At 46.5% G+C, this 16,664-nt stretch overlaps 1 protein-coding gene across 3 annotated transcripts in view; it reads right to left on the minus strand.

Moving 5' to 3' along the window:
* SGPP1 (sphingosine-1-phosphate phosphatase 1) overlaps positions 1-16,664 on the minus strand; it is a 34,612-nt gene that overhangs the window by 12,383 nt on the left and 5,565 nt on the right. Inside the window, exons 1-2 of one of the 3 annotated variants that reach the window (XM_081863584.1) lie at positions 7,501-7,649; positions 6,185-6,969 (exon numbers count right to left, since the gene is read on the minus strand). In XM_081863584.1, the coding sequence (XP_081719710.1) occupies positions 6,185-6,898 (714 nt within the window). In that variant the 5' untranslated portion in view covers positions 6,899-6,969; positions 7,501-7,649. Of the gene's footprint in view, positions 1-6,184; positions 6,970-7,500; positions 7,650-16,664 lie in introns of those variants that run through there. The other 2 variants (XM_081863586.1, XM_081863585.1) reach the window with 2 other exon arrangements.

Below are 16,664 nucleotides of genomic sequence, written 5' to 3' on the forward strand. Positions count from 1 at the left end.
TATAAGAAGTACACATAGCCAACATACATTCAAAACAGCCTGTCTGTTAACTGCGATAACTTATAAGAACTGGAAAAAACTTTAATTTCCAACACTAACATTCTCACACCTTGACAGACTTCACTTCCTGTTTCTGCATGTTTTTAACAACTGTTTCCCAGACTGAGAGGGGGAGCAAGAATCTTGTAGTATTGTGAACCTTTCATACTCCACCAGGGTTAGATACTGGGATAGAAAGCTAGGAGCCAAATGGCTCCTGGGACCTGGGTTGTAGGCACCAAAACAGAACATCTAGTCACCCCCCCCCCCCGCAACACTTTTTATTTATTATTTTGATAAGCATAGATTTTGATAAGCAATTCATGTAAGTGACACATTGTTAATATTACATTTTTAGCAGAAATTGTTAATACATGTTTCATTTGGTGTTGACAATAAAAATATTGGTACCAATAAAAATATTGGTTGTCAAAACACTCTGCTCTTTATTGTTAAACTCCTTAACATATTGTCTATCCTTAACATATATGTTGAGGCTTCAAAGCACATACATTTCAGTAATCCTTGAGTGTCAGCCAGGCACAAAAAATGGCACCGAGTCTTTTTGAGGTGCTGACAAATGGAGAATCTTTAGGCACAAAATGCGCCTGGCGCCCAGCTAATTTCGAACCCTGCTCCACCCACACAATGCTCTGGAGGTTCTCCTGAAATTCCCCACCACCACCAAGCCACCTTTAGGGAGCATGGGGGAAGCGGAAGTGCTTGCAAAGTGCTTCCACTGACAGGGCTTGTAGTGAATCCAAAACTGTTGTAATCTCAGAAACAAGTTGCTGAAACTACCGTATTCTGTCTTTAAGTAGAAACCACTGCAGTTATGAATATAGAAGAAAAAGAAAGATGCACACAAACATATCCATTAAATTAGTGATGGAATCCTGGAAATCCTTTTAAAACTCTCCTAAAATATGAAAAAGTATCATCTACACTACAGGGAGTGTCACCACTGAAAAATCTCATCAAGGAGTCATTTCTAATCTGGTTGTTATCCCACAGCCAGCAGCTGTTCCACCTACATGTGTCTTTCACAGCCAGTTTGGAAACTTTGTAGGCCACTCTCAGAGTATAAGTGAGTGGCTTTAGCTGAGATTCCTGAATTGCAGGGGGTTGGACTAGATTACCCTTGGGTCCCTTCCAATTGTATGACTCTATGAAACCTGGTATATAAATACCTCAAAATACAATAATAAAATAAATTAATAGAAACCTGTTTTGTAGGCAGAAGAAGAGGAGTTTGGATTTGATATCCCGCCTTTCACTCCCTTTAAGGAGTCTCAAAGCGGCTAACATTCTCCTTTCCCTTCCTCCCCCACAACAAACACTCTGTGAGGTGAGTGGGGCTGAGAGACTTCAGAGAAGTGTGACTGGCCCAAGGTCACCCAGCAGCTGCAGGTGGAGGAGCGGAGACGCAAACCCGGTTCACCAGATTACGAGTCTACCGCTCTTAACCACTACACCACACTGGCTCTCATCTCAGGCAATCTACACCACACTGACTCTCTCTCAGGCAATCTTTATGGGGGTTTTTTTGCATATAATGTGCATACTAATGTATGCAGGTGCATGACTTCTGTGGTGAAAGAACAGTTGTGGTGTAATCCCCATGTGCACATGGAGTGAGACTAGTGAGAAGCCCTGCAGATCAGAATCAGAAAAAGTTGAAACTTGTTTTACAGCACAATCTTACACATGCACTCAGAAGTATGTCCCACTATGTTCATTTGAGGCTCACCACCAGTAAAGTGTGCTTAGAATTGCAGTCTCAGTTACTTAAAAGATTATCGGCATTTGCTTTTTTATTCAATTATGTTTGAGATCAACATTTTGAAACATTTTAACAGGAAGCTGCAACTTGGCAGCATTCGCAAAAATCTTGACTAAGAGAGCTCAAGTGGAAAATAGTCTAATTGTAAGTTTCTTCATCATGCCAGTGATTGGAGTGGTATTTCTCCCCCCCTCCCTTTTAACAAACATGTTGCCCATTAGACCATTCGTAGTTAGGAAATTCCTTGTGTGTTTTGTATTACATCCTCTTGCAATCCTGATTGGAGGCACGGAAGAAAAGCTTCCCTGAAGAGTTCCTCTTTTTCTAGGCTGAGCTACTGCCAACAGCTTTTAATAACAGAACAATAGTTTCAGAAGTATTCCTAAGGAAACACTTCATCTCAAATGTTTATGACCCAGGGTCAGACTTTTTTAAAAAATAAAAAATCAAGAATTAAATCCAAGTGCTTTCAACTTTTTTGTGCCAACTGTTCATATTGCAGACATGAGCACAGTTGACACCCGAGTTATAGAGCAAAACAACATGTAATGAGAAAACCCAATCTGACTAGCTGGGAATATACTCTAGATTGGCATTAGAGCGGGGCAAATCATTGCATGGGACTACAAACTTCCTCTATAGTTCTATCTAATTTAGAATAGGTAAAGATAAAGGGACCCCTGACCATTAGGTCCAGTCGTGACCGACTCTGGGGTTGCTGCGCTCATCTCGCTTTATTGGCCAAGGGAGCCGGCGTCCAGCTTCCGGGTCATGTGGCCAGCATGACTAAGCCGCTTCTGGTGAACCAGAGCAATGCACGGAAACGCCGTTTACCTTCCCGACAGAGCGGTACCTATTTATCTACTTGCACTTTGACATGCTTTTGAACTGCTAGGTTGGCAGGATTTAGAATAGGATCAGATAAATAATGGAAGATATCACTGTCTACTTAAGTAGTCATCAATAAACTCTCAAAATGTTGCATTTAAAATCAACTATTTTGGAGCAGAATTTTCTATATCTTTTATGCCATTTTCAAAAGTATTGAGCTCAATTGTCTGGAATCCTCAAACATGTAAACGGGGAAAAAAGGTTAAGAAGTACGCATCCCCTTAAAATTATTGGAGTAGCCCAATACCGGATCATTTTATTCATAGTGGCAGTGCAGTGTGTGGTGTTTAACATGTTGAACTGGCACATGGGAGACACAGGTTCAAACCCCTAGTCACCCATGAAGCACAGTTGGCCAGTCACCATTTCTCAGACCAACCTTAACAACATGGTTGTTATGAGGATGGTATGGGGAGGGAGAAAAACTTATACCTCACTTTGATCTCCCTGCAGGGAAGGTGAGATATAAATTGCTATAATAAATAAAACAACAAATTGGACAGCTTTCAACAGCACAAGTGCCAATCATGACCTGGCTTCCTTTTACTGTGCTTAAGACAATCTACAGCATCTATTAAATTGCCCAGCACAGAAATGAAAAATTAGTAACTTGTAGGGTCAAGGATCACTGCCAATAAAATCTTGCAGTGTTTTGTATTTCTGTAAACCTTGAGGTCCCCCAAAGTATGTTGATAATCTTCATCTTGTGCATGAGTGGCACCAATTTGGGTATGCAAGCAACAGCACTTACACCTGGACTTTGAAAATAGAGGGAATTTATATTACATTATATTATATTATATTATATTATATTATATTATATTATATTATATTATATGTAAACAGTAGGCCACTGAGGAGCTGCACCCCCTGCTCTCAGAAAGAACATATTCAGAAGGGAGAAACCAATCTGGCCCCATCCACTGGCCAGAAAAAGAGCACCTGCTTGCTTTCCTCTTCTATTGTGCCTATTCAATAGTGAGCTTGCAGTAGATACTATATAGTCTTTTAATATCTGCATGGTGCTTAGAATATTGTTAGTATTTTATAAATGTAAACATAATCACCTCTCTAAAGCTTGCTCACATCAGCTTCATGTCTCACATGCACGCCTTTCCTTGCACAGCTTGAAATCCTCATGAAGTACTCATGGGCAATGGAAACACTAGTCAGGATTTCATTAACTATTAACCATATAATCCAAAACTAAAACCTTTCACATTCTATCAAAGAACCTTCCCTTTAAGAGCATTTCCCTGGAAGATTAGACAAAATTAACAGACAGTCCGGTTTAGGGAAGCATAACAACCCAAATCCTTTATTCACTTTAACGGAACATACATTTTAGTTTTACTGGTCCATATTTGCCAGATGGGAGACCTCCTAGGAACAATGTGTGTGTCACCTTGGGTTTCATGATGGAAAGAATGCTATATAAATGTAAACAACCAAGTAACTAAATAAATTTAAAATTTTTAATGCATTATGTGGCATCAAAGCACAGTATCTTCTATTCCAATTGCCATAATCCGGATCCTTCCTTATTCTGGACATTTCTCATATTGTTTTCACGCGTACTGTGCAAGATAACCCTACTATAGCTGGGTAGAAAACCCAGTTACTCAAAATAGTATACAACTAGTGGGCAACACAGGTGGAAGAAGGGGCAAGGTTTGAGGGGTTTTTACACTAACCAATATTATAGGAGTTGCACATCTGTGAAAGAAATAGCCTCCACAGAACAGGTCTTCACAATAGGTTTGCATGTTTTCAGTCATCGCTCACTGAGCTTCTTATTTTCTTAGATAACAACAGGATATGACCAGCACAGATAGGGGTGCTAGGGATTTTTTTAAGGAAGCATATATATATATATTTTAACAGTACCAGAATACACCAGATAGAAAACCTTGGGAAAATTAACTAACATGAGTGCAAAGGGCTTAAGGAACATCGTGATGGCTGAAAAGAAGAACTTTGTCCAGAAATGTGACACAATTAGTAGCAAGAAAATGGCATAATCTCTATTCCAAGATGTTCTCCAGCTGGTACATCCCAGGCTTGGCCAACTCCAGCAGATGGTCACCAATAATTTACAGTTACTTTATGGACCCATAGCATGAAAGGCAACATAAAAATGAAGCGCAAATTTCGTAGTGCACAGTGGTACCTCGGGTTACAGACGCTTCAGGTTACAGACTCCACTAACCTAGAAATAGTACCTCAGATTAAGAACTTTGCTTCAGGATGAGAACAGAAATCACACAGCAGCGGGAGGCCCCATTAGCTAAAGTGGTGCTTCAGGTTAAGAACAGTTTTAGGTTAAGAACGGACCTCCAGAACAAATTAAGTTCTTAACTCGAGGTACCGCTGTATTCTGAAGGAGGCAGAAACTCAAAAGCTTCAAAACCTAAAGGAAATCAGCTGATGCAAAAGCATGTATGCATCCGGAAACACAATCATACCTGCAACAGATGCTTATCCATGCACCAGTGAACTGCCAAAATCAATCTTTTGACACAGATACATATGTGAATTTTCTCATCCAGGGCCACTAGCTGTTTCATGTGACTGGTTAGTGGTGACTGGAGTGACACCATAGCCAAAGTTTGCAAACTACTTGCAGTGCACTCATGTAGCGGTTTACTTGGAAGCAGGATACAACCCCATGCACACTCACCTAGAAGCCCCACTGGATGCGAGATTTACATCCAAAAAATAGGATAGCATTGTTAAATTTGCACTCTCCATTTGTAGTTTCAAATCAGGGCTTCTTTAAGCTAGAAATTTAACTGGAATTCAAGGCAGTTTATTTCCAAGTAATTTTGCAAAGGGCTGCAGCCTTCATCTACAATTAAAATCAGAAGTTACTGCATGTCAGTCTAGAAATGTAGTTCGAAACTAGAGATATTTAGAGGAAGTAGGAGGAACACTGGGGTGTTTTATTAGTCTACACAAGTCTGTAAATGGCTGTAAGATTCTAATACAGATAGGCCTTGTGGAAAGTATATTTACTTTGCTAACTGAAGAAATCGAAAATGACTTCAAACACACATTTCTATTTTCAAATCCTTCTGTGGCCTATAGAAATCACCTGATTTCCAGCCTAACTCCCACAGAGTAAAAGCATGTGTAGTGCCAGAAGATACAATAACTCGCAGTTAACAAAATGAAACTTTAACAAGAGATCCTGCTGTTTGTAACTCAGCAGGGCATACTGTCCCCATTAAAAAAAACCTACCAAGTTTGTCAGCATTCTAATCCTGGAAGTACTATATAAAGATCAAGCCTCCCAACTATCTAAACACCTACTGGATAATGTTTTTAAAGCAATGCTTTTGTTTTAACTCTTACTGAATAAAATGATTTTTTAAAAGAGTACTATTTTGTATTTCCACCAGACTGTTCCACCGATAACACAGCAACCTTGACTGAACACCTTAAACACCGGGGGGGGGGGTTGTCTCTTACCTGCCACCGTCCATAGCTGAACAACAGTAATGTCACTGGGATGGCAGTGCCCGACATGGCATGCGTAGAGGGCATGCTGTACTCGGAGTTGTAGAAAACCTCCAGCTTGACCACGGGTGGGGATGCAGGTCTGGGCCAACGGATAAGGTCCTTGGTACACTGGCCCAGGTACATGACCCAAACCCAAACGATGATGAGCCTCCTGCCCAGCCAAGCATCCAGGTTCCAGATGCAGAAGGGGAAAAAGAGGATGTAGAAGAGCTCGTTGCCCAGCTCCGTGCCCAGGCTGAACAGGTAATAGAGGAAGGGGCTGCGGATGGTGAAATCCTGGCATATCATTTCCCCAGTCAGAGAGTTGCGCCGAGGCTGCTTTTTGGGAACCCCGAGCCCAGGCTTCTCCTCTTTCTTCGGGGGCTTGATCTGGGCTTCCACCCCACCGCAGGCTCCCCCGGAGAGCACCCCGTTTGAGTGCCACACATCACCCTTCTCGCCCACACTGCAGGGGCCTTGGAAGCGGCACCTCCCGTCGCTCGCGCCATCTGGCTGGGTGGTCGGGCAGTTGCCGTTGGCCACCGGGGCCCCGGGCTCCAGGGGCTGGGGGGGAGAAGGGGCAGGCCGCCACTCTGGGGGCGCTTGCACGCCGCACAGCCTCTGGAAAGCGGCGACCTTCTCCGAATCCTGCAGGCAGTCGGCCAGGCGGCGCAAGGAGGACATCCTGAAGGGCTCCGGCCAGGAGGAGGCAGCTGTCGGCTTAGGAAGGCGAGTCCAAAATCAGGGGTGCTGCACTGGGGGGAGAGAGATTCGGAAGAGCGTCAAGAGCGGTTTCATACATACATCATGCACATATACAAGCACCTATTTTAAAAAAGAGATAAACCTTTTTTAAAAATGGTTTGGGGGGGGGGTCAAGCGAAGACGTCGGGAGCCCATCCCCTGGGGGTGGAGGAAAGGAGGAAATGGGGGGGGCTTGGGCTTGTGGGGAGCTCCTGCTCCAAAGGACTTTGGCTGCCCCCTCCCCCCCAAAGCCATAGAAACTGGGGGGGGGGGGCGAGAAAGAGGGAGGTTAGTGGGGTTTTGGCTACACGAGGAAAGTGGGGTTGGGGAGGGCAGGGCAGGCGGTGGGGCTGAGGATGTGGGGTGGGGGGAGGCCCTGACTTTGGGGTCGGGGGTTACCTCAAGCGCTGGGGAAACGCCTCAGTGGGGGTGGGGGGAGAGGCGAGGGGCGGGTGGGGGGGGGAGAAGAAATGTGGGGTGGGGGCGCGGTCGTGACGGGGAGGGCGTCGAGGGGAGGGGGCGCTCGGCCAGGGCTGCTCTACCCGTCATTCCGTCCCGGCGTCGCGTCAGTCCGTTGCTCCGTCGGCCGCTCGGTCCTCTCCGCTCTCCCTCCCTCGGCTCCAGCGCCCAAGTCCCGCCTGCCGCCCGAGGAGGCGCCGCCACTCAGGCGGAGCGCGCACGCGCAGTGGCCTCGTTCCCCTCCCACCCCTCCCGCCGGAGAGGCGGTTGGAGCCGCTGGAACGTGGGCGCGAGGGAAGAGAGAGAAGGAGAAAGGAGCCGCCGAGGATGGGAGGGGGGGGGAGGAGAGAGAGATCGGGAGCGCGCGGCGGCGGCGGCGGCGGCGCGCCTGCCACACATGCGCAGAAGGACAGAAGCCCTTCGCTAGCCCCTTACTCTTCCCCCCCCACACACAGCAGGAAACTGCTCCCTCCCACCACATTGATTGATTGATTGATTGATTGATTGATTGATTGATTGATTGATTAAAGCAGGGCTAAAGGAGATTTAAAATAAATAAATCAAATAGAATTGAAAGTGTTTTTAATTATTTTTTTTGGGGGGGGGAGTGGTAAATAGCTGTTTCCTATACTGTAAGCTGCAGTTAGAACTGGATATGGAACAACTGATTGGCTCAAAATTGGGAAAGGAGTAGGACAAGGCTGTATATTGTCTCCCTGCTTATTTAACTTATATGCAGAATTCATCATGCGAAAGGCTGGGCTGGATGAATCCCAAACCGGAATTAAGATTGCCAGAAGAAATATCAACAACCTCAGATATGCAGATGACGCAACCTTGATGGAAGAAAGTGAGGAGGAATTAAAGAAGCTTTTAATGAGGGTCAAAGGGGAGAGCGCAAAATATGGTCTGAAGCTCAACATCTTGAGAGTCCCATGGACTGCAAGAAGATCAAACCTATCCATTCTTAAGGAAATCAGCCCTGAGTGCTCACTGGAAGGACAGATCCTGAAGCTGAGGCTCCAATACTTTGGCCACCTCATGAGAAGCGAAGACTCCCTGGAAAAGACCCTGATGTTGGGAAAGATGGAGGGCACAAGGAGAAGGGGACGACAGAGGATGAGATGGTTGGACAGTGTTCTCGAAGCTCCGAACATGAGTTTGACCAAACTGCAGGAGGCAGTGGAAGACAGGAGTGCCTGGCGTGCTCTGGTCCATAGGGTCCCGAAGAGTCGGACACAACTAAACGACTAAACAACAACAACAATACTGTAATTCTCCTCTCAGTGTCCTGTTTTCCAGGCAAAACATATCCAGCTCCTTCAACTGTTCCTCATAAAGCTTGGTTTCCAGACCCTTCTTCATCTTGGTCACCTTCCTCTGCACACGTTCCAACTTGTGACGCCCAGAATTGGACACAGTATTACAAGTGTGGTCTAATTACGGCAAAATAGAGAGCTAATTACGGCAAAATAGGAATGTGGGTGGCGCTGTGGTCTAAACCACAGAGCCTAGGGCTTGCCAATCAGAAGGTCGGCGGTTCGAATCCCTGCGAGAGGGTGAGCTCCCATTGCTCTGTCCCAGCTCCTGCCAACCTAGCAGTTCGAAAGCACATCAAAGTGTGGACAAACACCAGTACCTTTACCTTTACCCAGAGAACTACTATTACTTCCCTTGATCTGAACACTATACAGTGGTACCTCGGGTTAAGTACTTAATTCGTTCCGGAGGTCCGTTCTTAACCTGAAACTGTTCTTAACCTGAAGCACCACTTTAGCTAATGGGGCCTCCTGCTGCCGTCGCCGGAGCACGATTCCTGTTCTCATCCTGAAGCAAAGTTCTTAACCCGAGGTACTATTTCTCGGTTAGCAGAGTCTGTAACCTGAAGCATATGTAACCCGAGGTACCACTGTACTTCTGTTGATGCAGCCTAGAATAGAATTTGCTTTTTTTGCTGCTGCATCACACGGTGGACTCATGTTCAGCTTGTGGTCCACCAAGACCCCTAGATCCTTTTTTTACATGTACTGCTAGTGAGCAGTATATTTGTGCATTGGTTCTTTCTGCCTAAGTGCAGAACTTTACATTTGTCCCTATTGAAATTTGTTTTGTTAGGTTGCGCCCAGTTCTCCAGTCTGTTAAGGTCCTCTTCAATCCTGTTTCTGCCTTCCACAAGTCAGGGACAGCAAAGAACGTGGCCCACAAGACCAGGAGAACAATAAAATAATTAAAAATAACGTAAGATTATAAAATCATGAAATGCCAAACAAATGATGAACACAGAGTCAAATGAATTTTGTAAAAATGCTTGGCAAAACAAAGATGTTTCTGACATTATTAATTATGATAATAATGCTAGTGTAATTATAAATTACCTCTGTGTGGCTTTTAATTATAAGCTGTTTTGAAGACCAATGTGTGTGTGTGTGTATTTAATGCACAAATAGTGTATATGAAAGGTTTTGAACACGGCGTAAGCTTTCTCTGCCTCTGTGTAAAAGGTGAACCTCCATTTCATGAGACTGACTGAGGACTTTGCCCAGCTGTTGTAAGACTATGACTGGGATATAGTGTCTGCCTCCCTCCCAGCAGCCCGACCTAGTTGTGGCTGAGGGCAAGGTACAGAAAATGTTAGCATCTCAGCATCTGTTGACACTCCAGAGTGGCTGGGAAAACCCAGTCAGGTGGGCAGGGTGCAAATAAAAAAAATATTCTTCTTCCTATTACTAGTATTACTCAGTCTTGCATATTCGGTTTCTGCATATGGAAGAGACAAACTTTTGGCATTGCTTCTTACCTAGGGACCCCCCCCCCATTTTTCTTTTTTGCAAATCCACAAATCATATACAGTGGTACCTCAGGTTAAGTACTTAATTCATTCTGGAGGTCCGTTCTTAACCTGAAACTGTTCTTAACCTGAAGCACCACTTTAGCTAATGGGGCCTTCCGCTGCCGCCGCACTGCCGGAGCACGATTTCTGTTCCCATCCTGAAGCAAAGTTCTTAACCTGGAACACTATTTCTGGGTTAGCGGAGTGTGTAACCTGAAGCGTATGTAACCTGAGGTACCACTGTATCAGACAGTCAATTGGCAATTTTTTTCCGCTTTAAAAGTCAACAAATGCCCACCCGATCCCTTTTCTTTGCTTGGCTTGTGCACACACATCAATGGTCACTCCAGCTTCATTCCGCTCCCACAGCTGGCGGTTGAAGCCAAAGTACGTATGACGTGAGCCATGATCCATCTGGATCCTGTCTCTCTTGTCTGATGCCCTTTCCCTCAAATCAGCTTCCGCCCTCGGAAGCAGAGGTCAGTCTGTGCTGCCTGCATTTCAGGCAGCCGGCGACTTACCCTGATGACAGCTTCAGTGAATTGGAGGGAAACAAATCAGGTAATGGGTAACTGGCAAAGTTATCTCTGCCCCTTCCCTGGCATGTACAGAACTTTGAGAAACTGGAAGGAGAGATCACCTCGCTGTCTTTCAAGCCACTAATGTGTGCATAGCCTTAGTTGCCTGCCTCTCGTGGCTCACTTTAGTTAAAAGTTACCGTATTTTTTGCTCTATAAGACTCACTTTTTCCTTTCTAAAAAGTAAGGGGAAATGTGTGTGCGTCTTATGGAGTGAATGCAGGCTGCATAGCCATCCCAGAAGCCAGAACAGGAAGAGGGATCGCTGCTTTTGCTGCGCAGCCATCCCTCTTGCTGTTCTGGCTTTTGAGATTCGGAATTTTTTTTTTCTTGTTTTCCTCCTCCAAAAACTAGGTGCGTCTTATGGTCTGGTGCGTCTTATAGAGCGAAAAATACGGTACTTTGCTGGTTTGTTTGTTCAACATATTTCTATAACACCCTTCACCCCCCCCCCAAAAAATGTTCAGCTTACAGCTTCGATCTGTGGAACTGGTACTGTACCACCTGATACACGGCTGTGAAAACAATCTTTTAGGACAGTGGAACTCCCTGTCTATTGACATTAAGCAAGTGCCCTTGTTGTGCTCTTTCCAGCACCTGTTAAAACATTTCTGTTTGGACAAGAGATATCAATGTGTTTCATTACTACCTCATATTGCTAATTATTTTGAAATGCTGTTTTACTATTTTTATTTATAATTTTAATATCAATTGTAAACCACTTAGAGGTTTTACAACAATCAAGCGGTACATACATTGTGTTAAATAAAAGCAATGACAAAAAAAATGCATATCGAAAGGTGCTGCCTCTGTTGTCTATTTGATGTCCAGTGAAGATCTTCCTTTTTCAAGAAGACTTTGAAGGGGAGATATTTATTCTAGCCTGTTGCCTGTCATTGGATTTGACATGGTTTTCGCACACAAAAATCATCATCGCTTTTAATTTGTATACCGTCTTTCTATCTTACAATACCCAAGGTGGTTTACAAGCTGAAGAAACAAGGAGTGTACACCTTATAACAATCTAAAGCAATACAGCAATGTGATAATACAATATAACTTTACTTATGTGTAAGCTTTTGGGGGGGAGGCAGGTGGCGCTGTGGTCTAAACCACTGAGCCTAGGGCTTGCCGATTGGAAGGTCAGTAGTTTGAATCCCCGCAACGGGGTGAGCTCCTATTGTTCGGTTCCAGCTCCTGCCCACCTAGCAGTTCGAAAGCACACCAGTGCAAGTAGATAAATAGGTACTGCTCGGGCGGGAAGGTAAACGGCATTTCCGTGCACTGCTCTGGTTTGCCACAAGCGGCTTAGTCATGCTGGCCACATGACCCGGAAGCTGTCTGCGGACAAACGCCGGCTCCCTCGGCCTATAGAGCGAGATGAGCGCTGCAACCCCAGAGTTATCTGCAACTGGACCCAATGGTCAGGGGTACCTTTGAACGTGTTTTTAATTGTCGCAATTGTTTTACTATATGAAATAGCGCAACTCTTCTTGCTGTTGGCTTTTTTAAATTGTGCAATCACTTCAAGGCATTTGTGGGAAGCAATTCATGTAGGAAAATAAGCAGGCACTCACAGAAATGAGTTCTTGTCTGTAGATTATGGGATCTTGCAGACACTGATGTAAATATATTGTCATGCATTGGCTGGAGACAGAGGAGGAGTGGGAGGCACCAGTTGGGAAACCTCCATGGGAAGACAGCTCGGAGCCCAGGGAGTGGTGGTTGGACGCCATGCATGGTCAGAGGGAGGAGAGGGAGCAGACAGGGAGGTGTTGGTGTTGGAAGATGAAGTGGTAACAGGGTTTAGTGAGCAGGAAGAGGCTGTGGCAGAGAGTGGTCCAGAAGCAGAGGCTGGAGAGCAGGGGGACCAAGAGGCTAAGATGGACCAGGGTGGTCAAGAAGCCAAGAGGTCTCCCTCTCCAGCTGCAACTAGCTCCCCTCCTCCCTGGTCGCCCAGACCCAAAGACGTATGAAGAGGGCAAAGCAAAGACAGGCAAGCCGACCAGAGTCTCAGATTGCTCGGGAATGTACAGGGGGTGGGAGGAGACTTAGAGAGCTGTGGGAAGCCAGGGACCTTCAGTCCTTGCAACTACCGTATTTTTCGCCCTATAGGGCGCACCGGCCCATAGGGCGCACCTAATTTTGGGGGGTGGAAATAAAGAAAAATATCCCCCCCCCAGGCGCGGGGCTGGGGCGGGGGAAGCCCAAGCTTTCCCCACCGCCAGCCTCCAAATCAGGTCGGGGAACAATGGGAAGGTGGCGCTCCGCCTCCCCGCTGTCCCCCGAGCTTGTGGGGCTGGCGGTGGGGAGAAGCGCTGCTTTCCCCACCGCCAGCCTCCAAACCAGGTCGGGGAACAACGGGAAGGTGTCCCCCGAGCTTGTGGGGCTGGCGGTGGGGAGAAGTGATGCTTTCCCCACCGCCAGCCTCCAAACCAGGTCGGGGAACAACGGGGTGGCGGGGAACAACGGTGGAGCGCCACCCCGGGCTTCGGGCAGATATCTGCAAGCCTTGGGAGCCCAATGGGAAGTCACGCAGGCTCCCAAGGCTTGCAGAGAGCTTCCTGAAGCCTGGAGAGCGAGAGGGGTCGGTGCGAAAGCCTGCATTCGCCCCATAGGACGCACACACATTTGCCCTTCATTTTTGGAGGGGGAAAAGTGCATCCTATAGGGCGAAAAATACGTTACCTCATTGGGGTTAGACCTGCTGGAAAGAGTTGCTGTGCTCGCTAGGCCTGAGCTGTTTAGTTTCTTTGAACACAAAGTTAACTTCACTGGCACCTTGTGAGTTATGGCTGACTTGCTCCCAACATCTGCCCTGACATATATGCTGGTTAGCGGAAGAGTGCATTTGCTCAATGCACTGCATAATCCTATGCTTGCTTCCTCGGAATAAGTCTCATTTATTTAAACCCGGTTTGCTCCAGGAGGCGAATGACTGCAGCATTAACACTGGGGAAATTTAATGCCCTTGCAGCAGAAACAGATGCTTGGATTACAAGTGCAGTGGTGCCCCGCAAGACGAACGCCTCGCAAGACGGAAAACCCGCTAGACGAAAGGGTGTTCCGTTTTGGAGGCGCTTCGCAAAACGAATTTCCCTATGGGCTTCCTTCGCAAGACGAAATGTCTTGCGAGTTCCTGCGGGTTCCCCCCCCCTTTCCCCCCTTTTCCTAAGCCGCTAAGCCGCTTATCAGCTGATCCGCTGATAAGCCGCTTATCAGCTGATCTGCTAAAAGCTGCTAAACCGCTAATAGCGCTAATCCGCTAAGCTGTCAATGGGCTTGCTTCGCAAGACGAAAAAACTGCTATACGAAGAGCCTCACGGAACGGATTAATTTCGTCTTGCGAGGCACCACTGTGCTTGGATAGCCCCACATTGCAAGCTCTTTGAAGAATGCTGTCTGGGTGCCACACCACAAGTCGGGTATCTTGTGTGCGTTCCTAGCCCAAAGTCACCGTCCTTTGGAAAAGCCCTTAGTTAAGAGGATTCGAGCTGCAAACCTGCTTGTATTGCCTTGGGAGTAAGCCCCACTGGGCACAGCTGGGCTTACTTCCAGGTAAATACACACAGGATCAAGTTGTAACATTAACTTTGCTGAAACATTACTGCAGACTGCAATAAGATCAGGACTCTGTCTTAAGAAGGCTGTCAAAAGATAGAGAGAAGGTCCTTTCGTTGGGTAATCTGAGACAGCTACTCCAGGCAGCAGATGTTGAGTGCTGAGTAGGACATAGACAGATATCACCCTATGAGGTTGCCCTCCTCTGCACACTTTCCAGTTTATCAATATCCTTCCTAAATTGTGGTGCCCAGAATTGGACACAGTATTCCAAGTGTGGTCTGGCAAAGGCAGAATAGAGAGCTACTATTACTTCCCTTAAAAGCGACGCGGGTGGTGCTGTGTGTTAAACCACAGAGCCTAGGACTTGCCGATCAGAAGGTCGGCGGTTCGAATCTCCCGTTGCTCGGTCCCTGCTCCTGCCAACCTAGCAGTTCGAAAGCACGTCAAAGTGCAAGTAGATAAATAGGTACCACTCCAGTGGGAAGGTAAACGGTGTTTCCGTGCACTGCTCTGGTTCACCAGAAGCAGCTTAGTCATGCTGGCCACATGACCCGGAACCTGTAAGCCGGCTCCCTCGGCCAGTAAAGCGAGATGAGCGCCTCAACCCCAGAGTCGGCCACGACTGGACCTAATAGTCAGGGGTCCCTTTACTCTTTACCTTTATTACTTCTGGCCACTAGACTTCTGTTGACGCAACCTAGAATACAATTAGCCCTCTCTTGCTGCTGCATCACACTGTTGTCTCATGTTAAGCTTGTGGTCCACCATGACCCCTCGATTCTTTTCATATGTACTACCAGAAGTGCTTTTTTTCTAGAAAAAAGATGCCAAAACTCACCATGAACACCTCCCTTGTTCTCTTAGAATGGCAATGATGCCTGTCTGAGGGGTGCCAGAACTGAGTTCCGGTGAGTTCCAGCTGGAAAAAAAAAGCTCTGATACTAGTTAGCCAGGCGTCCCTGGTGTTTTATTTGTGCATCTGATTTTTCCTGCCTAAGTGCAGAACCTTACATTTGTCCCTATTGAAATTCATTTAGTGAGCTAGCGCCCAGTTCTCCAATCTGTTAAGGTCATTTTGAATCCTGATTCTGTCTTCTCCTGCATTAGCTACCTCTCCCAGTTTGGTGTCGTCTGCAAATTGGATGAACATCACTTCAGTTCCTTCCTGCAAGTCGTTTACAAAGACACTGAACAGCAACGGACCCAGGACAAGTGTCACTCCACTTGTCACTTTCCCCCACAATGAGGAAGAACCACTAATGAGCACTCTTTAGGTTCGGTCAGTCAGCCAGCTGCAAATCCATCTACCTATCTCAAAGCTGAGGGAGGAGCCTCTCCCATTGATAGCCTCCACTCTCTGGCTTTGCTAATGGCCTATTATCTTCTCTTAATCTTTGATTAATTGCTGATCTCCCAGGCGATTTCCAGAACATGAGAAACTGGTATGGCCTGTATTTTAACACTTTGCTAAATCCAATTTCTCTCTCAGCTCTTGCCAACCTAGCTGTTCAAAAGCATACCAGTGCAAGTAGATAAATAGGTACCGCTGCGGACGGAAGTTAAACAGCATTTCCGTGCGCTCCGGTTTCCATCATGGTGTTCTGTTGCGCCAGAAGCGGTTTAGTCATGCTGGTCACATGACCCAGAAAGCTGTCTGTGGACAAATGCCGGTTCCCTCAGCCAGAAAGCGAGATGAGCGCCGCAACCTCATAGTCGCCTTTGACTGGACTTAATTGTCCAGGGGTCCTTTACCTTTACTTTTTTTTACTCTTGATATTCTGCAACTGTCACAGTCTGGTTTACGGGTGATCAAAGTCCCAGCTGAGGACGTCGGGACCAGGGGCAAGATGGCGGGTTGGGAGCAGGAATGAGAGGCCAGAAGTCAGGAAGCCAAGAGTCCGAGGGTCAGAGAGCCAGGAGTCAAGAAGCCAAGGGTCCAAAGATCAAGAAGCAAGGAGTTGTGAAGTCAGGGGTCCGAGGATCAAGAAGCAAGGAGTCACGAAGTCAGGGGTCCGAGGGTCAAGAAGCAAGGAGTCACAAAGTCAGGGGTCTGAGGGTCAAGAAGCAAGGAGTCACAAAGTCAGGGGTCCGAGGGTCAAGAAGCAAGGAGTCACGAAGTCAGGGGTCTGAGGGTCAAGAAGCAAGGAGTCACAAAGTCAGGGGTCCGAGGGTCAAGAAGCAAGGAGTCACGAAGTCAGGGGTCCGAGGGTCAAGAAGCAAGGAGTCACAAAGTCAGGGGTCTGAGGATCAAGAAGCAAGGAGTCACGAAGTCAGG

The sequence above is a fragment of the Podarcis erhardii genome (genome assembly GCF_964252035.2).
Source record: "Podarcis erhardii genome assembly, chromosome: 1".
NCBI classification, from domain to species: domain Eukaryota; kingdom Metazoa; phylum Chordata; class Lepidosauria; order Squamata; family Lacertidae; genus Podarcis; species Podarcis erhardii.